The sequence below is a fragment of the Mucor mucedo genome (assembly GCF_025094135.1).
Source record: "Mucor mucedo strain NRRL 3635 chromosome Unknown EV154scaffold_352, whole genome shotgun sequence".
NCBI classification, from domain to species: domain Eukaryota; kingdom Fungi; phylum Mucoromycota; class Mucoromycetes; order Mucorales; family Mucoraceae; genus Mucor; species Mucor mucedo.
Genome location: NW_026252636.1, coordinates 1 through 13777, shown reverse-complemented (window position 1 = coordinate 13777; position 13777 = coordinate 1). Strand labels below are relative to the sequence as shown.

At 35.2% G+C, this 13777-nt stretch overlaps 4 protein-coding genes across 4 annotated transcripts; 3 read left to right on the top strand and 1 right to left on the bottom strand.

Moving 5' to 3' along the window:
• Window positions 1–1176: 1176 nt before the first annotated feature.
• Window positions 1177–1724, top strand: EV154DRAFT_489049 (uncharacterized protein; the record flags this gene model as incomplete). The annotated part of the gene is made up of 2 exons (XM_051599242.1): window positions 1177–1441; window positions 1630–1724. The coding sequence occupies 2 exons, from the start codon at window positions 1177–1179 to the stop codon at window positions 1722–1724; spliced, it is 360 nt and encodes a 119-aa protein (XP_051449908.1).
• Window positions 1725–5247: 3523 nt separating this feature from the next.
• EV154DRAFT_489048 (uncharacterized protein) lies at window positions 5248–6337 on the top strand (the record flags this gene model as incomplete). Its single annotated transcript, XM_051599241.1, has 4 exons — window positions 5248–5414; window positions 5676–5767; window positions 5896–6038; window positions 6257–6337. 4 exons carry the CDS (start codon window positions 5248–5250, stop codon window positions 6335–6337), a joined length of 483 nt encoding a protein of 160 aa, XP_051449907.1.
• Window positions 6338–8570: 2233 nt separating this feature from the next.
• EV154DRAFT_405622 (uncharacterized protein) lies at window positions 8571–8915 on the top strand (the record flags this gene model as incomplete). Its single annotated transcript, XM_051595337.1, has 1 exon — window positions 8571–8915. A coding segment is annotated over one exon (345 nt), but the record flags the coding sequence as incomplete, so codon positions are not given.
• A 3328-nt stretch (window positions 8916–12243) lies between these two features.
• EV154DRAFT_489046 (uncharacterized protein) lies at window positions 12244–13337 on the bottom strand (the record flags this gene model as incomplete). The annotated part of the gene is made up of 4 exons (XM_051599240.1): window positions 12244–12361; window positions 12546–12592; window positions 12749–12800; window positions 13252–13337. The coding sequence occupies 4 exons, from the start codon at window positions 13335–13337 to the stop codon at window positions 12244–12246; spliced, it is 303 nt and encodes a 100-aa protein (XP_051449905.1).
• Between the last annotated feature and the right edge of the window lie 440 nt (window positions 13338–13777).

Below are 13777 nucleotides of genomic sequence, written 5' to 3'. Positions count from 1 at the left end.
ACCATGATTAAGATTAATCACCATGACTATGATTAATCATTACGACCGATATTGGACACTATGACTATGATTATTCAATAAGACCCCGATCATCCCCTAGACAACCATCCAGACATAGACAACTATTCTCTCCTAGACAACTATCCTCACCAAGACAACCCCATGATCACCAAAACAACCCCATTATCACCAAGACAACCCCATTGTCACCAAGACAACGAGATTACAATTGATAATAAGAAAATAAGAATACACAGATAAGAAAGTAACTAAGACAACGAGGAAAGAGGAAACAATACAAAACTTAAAAGAGAATGATATCCATGACACCACATTAATCTAGACAAAAATATATCAAAGATAACAACGTATCCAAGACAACGGGGTATCTAAGCGAATAATCTATCTACGGCAGCCAAGTATCTAAGTTAAATATATCGAAGCCAACCAGGTATCTAGGGTAAGTGTATCTAAGACAACTAGGCAGCAAGATCTCCAGGAGACCCAGATACTCAGGACAACAAAGTATCTAGGACAATGAAACAAGTAGGATAACAGCGTGACTATGGCAACAAGATATCTCTGTGAAGAAGATTTCTAGGACGACCCAATATCTAAAATAGCAATATGCCTAAAAATACCAGTAACTGAGACAACCAGACTATCCATACAAAAAGATCCCTAAGACGACGAAATCACTAAGACGAAGACATCACTAAGAAAATAATGTATCTAGGACACCAAGATAACTAAGACAACAAGAAGGGTTACCCTATAAAATATCCATGACAACAAGATAACTAAAGCAACAGGACAACTAAGGAAACCAGATAACCATGACCACCAGAATACTAAGACGACCAATGATCACTATGACTATTAATGATTAATAGGACTATTAAAGAACACTATGACTATTAACAAACACTAAGACTACACAATTAATTACCTATCCAACGCAGTTAGTAACCCCCGATGAAATCTGGAATGAAAAAAACGCACGGCTATCCTACGTGGAAAAATGAGCTCGTTTCAACGGTACTATTCTCGATCCATAGAAATGAAAACTCATTGACTTATTTGGGTTTCAAAGGCATCAACTATGTACACTACATTATTTCTCAGCCTACGCCTACCAAAGCCAATTTTGCCTGCCCATGCCCATAGTAACCCCCGATGAAATCTGGAATGAAAAAAACGCTTGGCTATCCTACGTGGAAACATGAGCTCGTTTCAACGGTACTATTTTCGATCCCTAGAAATGAAAAGTCATTGACTTATTTGGGTTTTAATGTCATCAAATATGTACACTACATTAATTCTCAGCCTACGCCTACCAAAGCCAATTCAGTTGCCAACGACAACAATGTTGCCCTCGACAACGATGTTGCCCTCGATAACGATGTTGCCCTCGACAACGATATAGACTACGACAAGGGGAGTAAGAGAAGGAAGGTGGTACCCCGAATGAAATTTGACAAATTTCCTCCAAAATAACGAAAAATCGTGGCATTTCAAAAATGTATAACATGACCCCCCTTAGATTGGCTGAAATGTTGTTACACACGTTTAAAGTCAAAAATCCCGATTTTAAGCAGGGAAATGAAATTTAAATCGTTCTTGAAATAGATTTTAGAATAAACTTTAAAAATCCGGCTTGGTTACGCTCTGCGCCTTGCAAAGGGCTTTCGAATGATACCAGTTTCAAAGCCGTCGGACAATAATTGATTGGCTGAGAATGTTTTTAAAAATCCAAAAATGGACAAAATTTTTCAAACTCCGCTTTTAACTTTTCTGATTTCTCTGCACAAAAAAAGTTTTTTTAAAAAATTGACTTTTTTGGAGATTGCTGTTCGATGATTGGCTGGGCAATGGCAGCCATGAAAAGTAATAGTCTTGGATCGTTTCTAGGGGTACTCTAGGGTAAATTGTACGGGATTGTAGTCAATTTTTATGATGAAATTGCAAAGTATTGTTCTATATAATTGTTTCTTGCTTTTTTGGTCTAAACTTATTTTTCAGGGCAGGATTCATTCGTCTGGCTGACCTCTAGCGTTATTATAAAGGACAGGCCGGTCTTATTACAGACTGTAATTTTGTTATTTTAGTTATAATATGGAGGGCCAATATATCTTTGGCAAATCCTCATCTTGTAGAAAAAGAAACTATGGGTCCTGCTACTGTTTATGTCTAAAATATAAGTAGAAATAATAGTTTAGTTGCTTTTAGAAAAGTGTATCGCTTCTGTATTACAAATATTAGTGATTTTCAATAAGCCATAATTATATGGGCTGATACTTCTTTAAAAGCAAATGTCAGCAAGAAAAAACTGTCGTCAATCGGTTCAACATACCCTAGAGTGTCCCTGTATCATTAACATGTAGGATAAAATTAGTTTAGACGAATTGTTATCAAGTTAATAGAATAAGTTACGAAATACCAAGTGATTGCATGTATGATATATATTATAAATGTAAAATACCTGGAATTAATTTTGGACTAACCAGCTCTTCTTTGAGAGGAAATGGGAAGACATAGTCGAATATTAACGAAGTAAGGATGAAGACATTAAAAAGAAAAATAATACTTAAGGTCGTAACTGTTTGTCAACAATCAGTACTGATAAACAATTGGAATAGGTGTAAAATGATAAAGGAACTTCTACACTGCATATGGCTTAGACGAAACAAGACTTTAGGCAGTTTCGAAAATACCTATTGATAAAGACATAAAAAAAACAAAAAAGTCAAATAATGTTCTCTGAAACTTTTAAAAGATTAACGCAATCCATATCGGTTTAAGAAGACCTTCTACGTTGATGATGCAAGTACTAAAACAAAATACGAAGCATACGTCCCAACCCGAATGATATTTGGAAAAAGTATCTTTTAAGCAAAATGCAAAAAAATATTTTTCAAAAGTCGAAAAAAATTTACAACGACATGGGAATACTTTTAATAGAATTCTAATTGTCTGCGCTCCGTACACAAATTGTTAAAAAAAGTCTATATCATAAACCAGGTCAAATAAATGGGCCAACGTTATTAAGAACACGAACAGTTAGCAAAAAATAGAATTCTTTAACACACCAACTAGAATTTGCTAATTGAAATAGTTTTGGCATTGTATAAGAACTGAGTAAATTACACACGAGGTAACCAGAACGTGAATGACACAACAATAAAGAAAATACTTTATAAAATATCTCAAAATGATTAATATTGCCAATTAGAACTTTTGAAGACGGTTTTGTATGACCGCAACTGTCTACATATTTAAATTAACATTTCCTACATAACTGCTATAAGTTTTAAAGCAAAATATCAAGATTCCGTTTCTAGCCGAAAGAACTTGGAAAAAAGGACACATAAGACAAAACCAGAAAAATAATTTTAAAAGTCCAAAAAAATTTCGAAGGACTTGGGAATAGCTTTATTAGATCTAGAATAATTATTTTTAATTGTGCAAACGATTAAAAAAAGTCCAGCTGGAAAACTGATCAGTTTGTAAAAAGACTTAAAGTAACAACGGAATTACCTGTGGAGATTTATTACGGAGTAGCTCAAAACTAAATAGTAGCAAGCTGAAAAGAGAGCGGTAATAGGTAATATGCAGAACGGGAAAAAGATTAACTATATGTCATCCTCCTAACTGGTATTTATTAATACAATGCTCACCGATTACCAGTATACATGTGAAAGACTTTGAATCATGAATAACAATGGAAATCTTTTAAAAACATTACACCACAACGTTTAACCAAATACAAAGACCTTGTGATCATTTTTTGTTAGTAGGTCGAATGATGGTCAACAAGAAATAAACAGAATAAGACAGTATATTTTATGACTTACACAGTAGCCGGGTTATCTCAAGTATCTTCAGTAATACTGGCACATCTATGTACTAAATATAAGAAAGATGGATCAAACAACGAGAAAGACGTTGTGAAGGTATTAAAATAGTTAACAGTGGGTATGACATGACTCATTGCTCGACGACAAGAAGTGAAGGATTATTGTAAAACTTAAGAGAACCATAAAGATTACGTACAGTGCAAACAGAATCAGCAGGGATACGTTGAATTGGTATTGAACTAGGGACATCCTAGAATAAGTACAAAATGACAATAGCACTAAATAATATTTTCAAAGATACTTTTAAATAGCCGCAACAACAAGAACATTTAAAACAACAGCTTCAATGTTGCTCACAAAAGTTTCAAAACGAACAGCTAAACGACTTATATATCAAAACAAAATTGAAAAAAAGAATATTTTAAAGAAGCATAGAAAAGTCTTTCTCAAAAGTCGAAAAAATTTTGTAATGACAAGGGAATAATTTTAATGTGTTTGGAATAGGCAATTTTAGATATACTAATAGTTGAAAAAAGTCTAGCTGGACAAAAAAGTGTACAAAAGGGAAAAAATCATGAAATAATATGTCTAAAGACAGTTTTATTCAATGGCACCTTGATAAACTAGTCTGTCATTACTTTACACAGGTTTCATCTGCTCTTAGAAAGGAGCTACCAAAATAAAGACCAGAGCCGAAAGAATTTTGGAAAGTAAATAAATCAAATAAAAGTAACGAAATGTTTTTCAGATTTCGAGTATAGAAGGAGCCTTTCTTTTTATCGTGACAAACTCTCCAACTTATAATAGAGCCTCATTTCTACACTTGCTTTAGTTTGTTATTACCTTTCCTTCTTTAATAGTCAATTATCTGAAAATGTATTTTAATCAGTTATATTTCAACTAGGCATGATTATAGTATCAAGGAAGAACAAAGAAGCAATAATCTTTGTTTAACGGTGTTTATCTACATTATATTGCTCAAGATAAGAATTCCTCAAGTAAAGGAAAGAGACTTGATATAAAGACACCTTGCTATTATCTTCTAGCCTTTAATAAGCATTTGTTGTTACCGCAATCTAGTTTGGATGCTGTTTGGAAATTATAGACGGAATACTATACACGTAGGAGTACCGTTGTCTTTTATATCTAATCCTGATGGCAAGCATCCTTTATCAGAGCCCATTTAAATCCCTTCCCCTTGCAAAAACTTTTGTTTTACGCGTATAAGCCTTGTTAATTACGAATTATCGAATAAAAAATAATCACCTTGTGTTGACCAAAATACCGAATCAAATTCCGTAAAAAAGTTGAAGGTCACTTACCGACTTTGACTAAAGATGGGTAATTAAATATTCCGAAATATTTTTCTAACAAAATCTTTATCAAAAAAATGTGGGAGAATCGCCTAAGTCTCAGGAATACGTTGGTGGGAAAGATCACGCTTAAAAGCCACCGTGTCAAAAGTGTAAAAAATGATACCGGCCGGGGTCGAACCCCTAAACCCCGCTTTCAAAGGCCGACGCTCTACCCCTTAAGCTATAATTCTGGCGGAGTCTCGTTTTAGCAGTGTAGTACAAGACACGCCTATTACTACAAATACACGTGACTTTCACGTGACATACCATGCTATTTTATGTACACGCGTAGAATGCTTTATCAACCTAAACGGACGCGTTAAACACGTGTTTTTAGGCCATATAAACGTGCTTTGAGCTGTTTTGCACATTATTAAATGCGTGACGAGATGAATAGAGTAGATTGATGGACTAGGAGCTGTGATGAGTGAAAAATAAACTTGTAACGACCAATAATTGACAGGACTTGTCTTTTAATTTTTGACCAAAACGAACGAGGACAATTAGCCAGAGTTACTTTAGCATTATACAAAGACTTTTTCCATTACGCCCGAGGTAAGCAAAATATGAATGGACACAGTAACGAATGAAATACTTTATAAAATATCTCAAAAAGAGCAATATTGTGAGTTAAAAGCTTGAAAGATGGTTTTGTACAACTGCAACTACATGCATCGTTAAAGTAAGATCTTCTACAAGTCTCCTTAACGTTTGGAAGCAAAATATCAAGAATCCGTTCCAGGCCGAAAAAAATTGGAAGAAAGGACAAATAAGACAAAAACAGAAAAATAATTTTCAAAAGTCAAAAATTTTTTTTAAGGACCCGGTAATACCTTTTTTTTAAATCTAGAATAGTTATTTCCAATTGTACAAACGATTAAAAAAAGTCTAGCCAGAAAAATAATCCATTTGTAAATGAACTAGAGGAGACAACTGAGTGATATGTGGCCATTTATTACGGAGTCAATCAAAATGAAATAGTAGCAACCTGTAAAGAGAGCAGTTACAGATAATATGCGGAAGAGGATGGAAATTAATTAAAAGCTAGACCATTACCTGATATTTGCAAATGAAATTATAAACGAGTATGAGAATGCATGTGTAAAGATCCAAAAGCATGAATAACAGCTGAAGTCATTTAAGAACATGACAGCGCAACGTTTAATCTAGTACGAAGACCTTGTAATTTTTTTGGTAATAGGTCGGATGAAAGTTAACAAGAAATACAAAGTATAACACCATATATTTAAAGTTACTTCATAACTGAGGAGTAATAGAAATAGTCTAAGTTGTATCTGGCGCATCTTTGTCGAAAATAAAAGGAAGTTTGATCAAACAACGACAAATAGGTTATCAAAGTATTAAAAAATCTCCAGCAGTGAACATGACATGATTCTTTACACGTAGACAAAAAGAGAAGAATTATTTTATAACTTAAGCGAATAATAAAGACTACTTGCACCGCAAAAAACGTCTGCCAATGCAAATAAAGACCGTATAGCATTAATTACTTTATAAACTAACATTAATAGTTACAATATCACCAAATAATAATTCCTTAGTCAACTTCACATAATGACAATAGGGCAGGTAGTATTAGACGTATCTTCTAAGATCCTCTTCCAAGTTTGAAGACAAACGACAAATAATTGGTCGCAAGCCGAAAAAAATAGTGCAGGGAGAATAATCCAAAAAAAAATTGTAAGAAGTCGAAAAAAATTTGTAATGACTTGGGAATTACTTTAATAACATAAGAATACACGAATTAAGGTATGAGTATAGTTTGAAAAAGTCTAGCCGAACAAAAAAGGTTAAAAAAGTTAAAAAAACATGAAATACTATGCCTAAAGAGAGTTTTACACAATGGCATCTAAATAAATAAGTCTGCCATTCCTTTGGAGGTATGTAAACCTATTATTGAGAGGATGTAGCTGAATAAGAACCACAGCCGAAAGAAATTAGAAACAATAAATACTTAAGATAAAAGGACAAAAAATATATCAGAAGTCGTAATAATTTTAGAACTTCTAACAAACACTGATAATGTCTTCAGCATAGTATGTAGTATTTACCTAAACAGCAAAAAAAGGCTAGTTACATAAATGTTTTAAAAGACTGACAAAGTCGTAGAGTATTATAATGGGCAATAGTTTCAATGGTTCCCAACTAAAGTAAGTATTAATGCTGCATACTGTACATAGCTATAAATAATATTCCAAGACAACTAAGATATTGTGGACCAGAAATAATTTAAGGAAACAGCGTTTCCAACAGAAGTAAAACCGCAAAAAGATATAGTATTCGGCACGATATTGTAGTTTCCAATACGACAACAACATAAAGGTACGAAGTAACTTAGACAACAAAGACGCGAATATAAATAATAATGCAGGACAACACGATATCATAGATATTAAAGAACCAAGACAACACAATATCTAAAACAACATGGTATCCTGCATACCAAATGACTATGACAACGACCAAATGAAGTCAACGAAAATTAATTACACAACATAGTATCCAAGACATTGAGATATTCAAAGCATCAAGGTATGTCACGCAACAAGACATATAAAACAACAAGGTATATAAGACAACTAGGTAAGTATAACAACATGATATCTAGGGCAACCAAATAAGTAGGACAACTACATATGTAGGACAACAACCTTACTAAGACAACATGATTTCTAGGACAACAAAATATGCATTACAACAAGATATGCAAGACAATAAAATATCCATAACGAAATGATCTCCAAGACAACAGGAACTCTAAGATAAATATTTATTAAGACAAAAAGATAAGTAAGACATGAAAATAACTATGACAACCATAGAACAAATACAACAAGGTAACTAAGACAACCAGGTAAGTACAGCAACAACAAAACTAAGGCAACAATGTTTCTAGAACAACAGGATATCCAGGACAACATGATTTTAAGGAAAACATAATCTCTAAGACAACAGTGTATCGAAGACAGAAGATATTCTGGAGAGCAATGTATCCAAGACAACGAGATTGTCAAGACAACCAGGTATATAAGATAACATGATACGCAACACAAGAAAATAACCAAGACAACAGCATTCAACACAACAATGAGGCGAAGACAACCCAATACGAAAGACAACAATATCCAAGACAACAAGATATCCTGAATAATAAAGAACCAAGACAACAAGATATCCTGAATAATAAATAACCAAGACAACATGATAACCTAGACACGAAATAACCAAGGCAATACAACAACCAAGGCAAAAGATATCTATGACAATAAGATCACCATGACCATTAATGATCACTATGAATATTAATAATCACTAGGACCACACAATTAATCACATATACAACGATATTGCCCTCAACGACTCTGTTGCCCTCGACAACTCTGTTGCCCTCGAAAACTCTGTTGCCCTCGACAACACTGTTGCCCTCGACAACTCTGTTGCCCTCGACAACTCTGTTGCCCTCGACAACTCTGTTACCCTCGACAACGGTGTTGCCCTCGACAACTCTGTTACCCTCGACAACGGTGTTGCCCTCGACAACGCTGTTGCCCTCGACAACGCTGTTGCCCTCGACAACTCTGTTGCCCTCGACAACTCTGTTGCCCTCGACAACTCTGTTGCCCTCGACAACTCTGTTGCCCTCGACAACTCAGTTGCCTACGACAACACTGTTGCCTACGACAAGGGGAGTAAGAGAAGGAAGGATATGAAGAGAGTAAAAGGAGGATAAAGAGATTATAAGTCAACCAGGGTATTAGGCGAAAATTGGGGGTTGGGGTTGAAGGGTTCAAGGGTGTCTGCCAAAAATTTGTTCAATATTAGTGCAGACAGCACCCTGTTACCAAGGTTCGGTTGTAGAAAGCGAGTTTTCAAGATGAATAAGCCTACGCACGCAAGATTTCTCCCAACAATCAGGTACCATTTCATTTCATAACCCAAAAAGTCAGACATGCAAAAGTCAAACACCCAAAGGTCAGGAAAATGATTTCCGGATCATGAATATTTAATTACCGCTCATGTAGTACCATTTTGTGACCAAATGGTCATAAAAATTCAATTCCCGCTCATGTAGTACCATTTTGTGACCAAATGGTCATAAAAATTCAATTCCCGCTCATGTAGTACCATTTTGTGACCAAATGGTCATAAAAATTAAATCCCCGATTCTGTGGTACCATTTTGTGACCAAATGGTCATAAAAATTAAATCCCCGACTCTGTGGTACCACTGTGTGACCTATACATCGAGATAATTCGATTCCCGGCGATGTCGTACCACTGTGGAACTTAGAGACGGAGAAAATTGAATTCCGGACGATGTAATACCATGCCATGATTTTACCATGAACAGAAAAATATTAAATTGACATGTTGCCTAAAATCCTGCTACTAGACACATGCTACTGTATGTTATCGAGATCGTAATGTATTACCTCCTAACAGCCTACATAAGAAAGCCTAGTCATAGCTATTATTATTCCTGTTGCTGGTATACTCCATTCATTGTCCCCAAAACGTGCAAGATGTCACCCAGTTACACCTAGCTGGTTACTATATTATATGAGCCACGTGAATATCATGTGACCTCACGTGAATATCATGTGATCTCACGTGAATATCATGTGACCTCAACTGATTATGATGTGACCATAACAATGGCTAATGGAGCCATGAAAACATTGAGTCAGACAGTGATAGTAGCTGTCAGGAGGGGATAGGCAAACAGGACAGATGGAAGAATACTTACAACGACAACGAAAGAGAGGATAATTATTCTATTTATTATAAAAGAGAGAGAGAAAGAAGAAAAAAGGAGAGACGTTTATTAGATAATATATCTGATGAAGGGCAAGAAAAAAGAGGATAGTTCGGCTACATTAAAGGTAAAAGGTTTTTGTAGTTACTGTATTTGGCTCAAAAATAAGCAGTGATTAGATGTAATAAGTCATTACTTATGACAGATTTAATGATTAATGGCTAAGACGTAGTATTATTATTTCTGGCCTCCACTTGACATTTATGAAGCAAGGGAGACGCATTTTGAAAGTGTATTATAACAAGCCCATGTTATTTGTATCTATTTAATATAAAAGATGTGCAGTGATCTCAAACAATAATGTTATTTGTCGAAGATGCACCTGTTATTAGTGTATGAGTCACTAACAGTATAACAAGTGCTTTAGATGTTCTCCAATTGACCTTGTATATCACGATCTCTTGTATGAACCAAACAAAAGCTTAGCATAAAAATATACTTACCTAGCTTTAAGTACACTAGAAGAGGGGCCTTAAATTCAATTGAAGCAGTATTAACATTATAAAGAAGTTATATCTGAATCGCATGCAGTGCTACTGGGACAAAACGTAATTATAAAAGCCCTTTTTGACTAGGCTCTTTTCAAGTCATTTCGTCTAAGAGACAGTAATTTCAATTCAATACAAGATAATCCTTTACTAAATGCTTAATTTGCTCTTGTATGCATGTTTGTTAAGTCGGTGCTTCGTATTTGTTGTATCGGTGCCTCTTATATGTTTCGTGTTTGCATTAGAGTAGTCTCTACTATGGTGAGATAGTTTTTTGATGCACCAGTCCTATGGTTGATATCAAAAATAGGCTATAAAGTTATCAAAGTAAAAATAACCTGTTCTCAAGAGTCAAATGATGTCCTATTTGTATTCTTATTGTGTCTAAACTAATAGTAGATTCAATCTGGACTTACGATTCAATTGTTTATTCATTTTACTTGAATAGATGTTTATCCGTGTATTCTTATTTAAGCCGAAAGAAATAAAGTAAATACACTGTGATATGACTTAAAAATGGACAATAAAGTCAAAGACTTTTTTCTGTGGCAGCTTGAAGCTTCCAAATCTTTACACATGGATTAAGAAACACTACGAACGTGTCTCCAGTTAATTTCGGAATGAAAGCTCAAGAACTGGTCTCTAGCCGAAAGAAATAAGATCAATACTTGGTGAAATGACTTGTACATGGACAATAAAGTCCAATAATTCTCTTTGTAACAGTTTCAAGCAGTAGCAACTTTACACATTTCTTTACAAGTACGTCGAGCTTGTCTGCAATTAATTCCAGATTAATAACTCAAGAATTGGACTCTAGCCGAAAGAAATAAAGTCACTACTTCGTGAAATAATGTGTAAATTGAAAATATTGTGCGAAAGAATATTTTGTAGACACTTTCAAATAGCGAGACTTCCACGGATCTATTATTTGGTATCTTGTACGTCTCTCTAAGTAGTTTCAGAATAAAAGCTCAAGAACTGGTCTCTAGCCGAAAGAAACAAAGTGAATACACGCTAAAATGACTTGTACGTGGACAATAAAGTCCAATACTATTTTCTGTGACAGTTTCAAGATTTGCACACTTTACGCATCGATTAACAGACACTAAGAGCGTGTCCCCAGTTAACTTCAGAATGAAAGCTTACGAATTGGACTCTAGCCGAAAGAAATAAGATCAATACTTGGTGAAATGAATGGTAAAATTAGAATATCGTAAAATATACTTTTTGGGGGCACTTTATAACAACCTTACCTTTAAAAGTCTGTTTGCCTTGGTCTGTTAAGTATTCTCAGTTAATTTAAAATGGAAATGTCAAGAAATGAGCTCTAGCCGAAAAGAATAAGGTCGAAGGTCTAAGTTGGAACAATGTAGGAAATGTTTCTTTGGAAAATAGAATGCAACTTGACATTTCTACACCACATGCATACACGAGAATAACACGTCCGTGCACGAGTACCGCACCTTGGTACTCATTCAAAACAAGTGAATAACACGGCAGAGCATGTTTAAGACACAAAAAACACGTGTATAACGCGTCCGTTTAGCTTGATAAAGCATTCTATGCCTGTACATGGAAAAGCAAGGCATGTCACGTGAAAGTCACGTGTTTTAATAGTAATAGGCGTGTCTTGTACTACACTGGTGACGCGAAACTCCGCCAGAATTTTAGCTTAGGGGGGAGAGCGTCGGTCTTTCAACGCGGGGTTTAAGAGATCGCCCCCCGCCGGGCCCACTTTTTTGCACTTTTGACACGGTAACTTTTAAGCGTGATCTCACCCACCAGTGTATTCCTGAGGCCGAGGCGATTCTCCCACATTTTTTTGCTAAAGATTTAATAAGAAAAATATTTCGGAATACCTAATTACCGATTACTAGTCATAGTCGGTCAGTGACACTCAACTTTTATGTAGAACTCGAGTCGGTGGAGTTGGTCAACGCAAGGGAATTATTTTTTTATGCTTTTATTCGTTATTAAGAAGGCATATACGCGTAAAACCAAAGTTTTACAAGTGCAGGGGCATAGCATAGACTATGGATGCACGATCATTGCCCACCTATTTGGCAATGAAAGGCAACATTGCTGCTAATTGTACGGCACTCAATGTACAAAGCCCAGAGTTCATTTAAACTACATTGGGGTAACACTAATGCTCAATAAAGGACATAATAATGAAAGAGGGCTGTCCCTGTATGAATTCTCTTTCATTTACTTGTTGAACTCCTATCTTGATCGGTAAAATGTTGAAGAACACTTTTACGAGTCTAATTTTGAAAGTTACAGAATCATTTTTCCAAATGCCATATTATAGTCTACAGCAGAGTCTTAATAGGATCTAAAAGAGTGGACTACCACCCGAAAAGAAATAAAATGTCTCTCGCATCCAAACACTTCTGTATCGCGATAGAACACGAGTACAACACGTCCACACGCGTGTTACATTTTCATGCAGGTACAAACAGACGCGTAACATGTCAAAATACGTTTAAATGACATCAGAGTACGTGTAGAACGCGTCTGCACATGTCGGCAACACGAAAAAATAGCGTGTAAATAAACCAGCAAGGCGTGTCATGTCATAATAATGTAGTTTTAGGTACCACTGGGCTTTTCCTATACTAGAATTAATTTTTTTTTATCTCCTGTTCTCTTAATGTAACATTATCCTTTGTTGAGCCTTATAAACTTTCTTATGTCTGCTGACACTAGAGTTACCCCTCAAACTTGTGTTTTTTACTTCCGTCACTACCCGTCATTCTGATTGAGGCTGTGTCTGTTTCAACATTAACCATTTCAATCATGTTAACATTTATAAATGTCGTTGTGTAGGTTGGAGTTTCACTCCTACTTAAAAACGGTTTGTTCCACAAGAAAGCCAGGCATCACTTTAGTCTAGATATGTTTTGATTATAACGGATGGATGACGGATTGATAACGGATGGATGTCATGAAACTTTCCAGAGAAATTTGGATGCAAGCCGCAAAAAATGGCATATTTGCTATTTTTGTTATTAAATATTCAAAAAATCAGAATAGGTTGAAGGTCTAGTTGGTTAAGCACACTCGCTAGATTAATTGCACGTACTGGAACGTGGAATCGGCGCCCGGTGGGTCCCTTTTATTTTTTTTATTTTTTTTTAGCCTTGGGCATGACTTTGGGTGTACTGTGTATTTTGCTCCCTTTTTTTAATGTTCGTATTGTTCTTTTTTCAGTTTGATATTAATATTTCTTAAGCAAAGA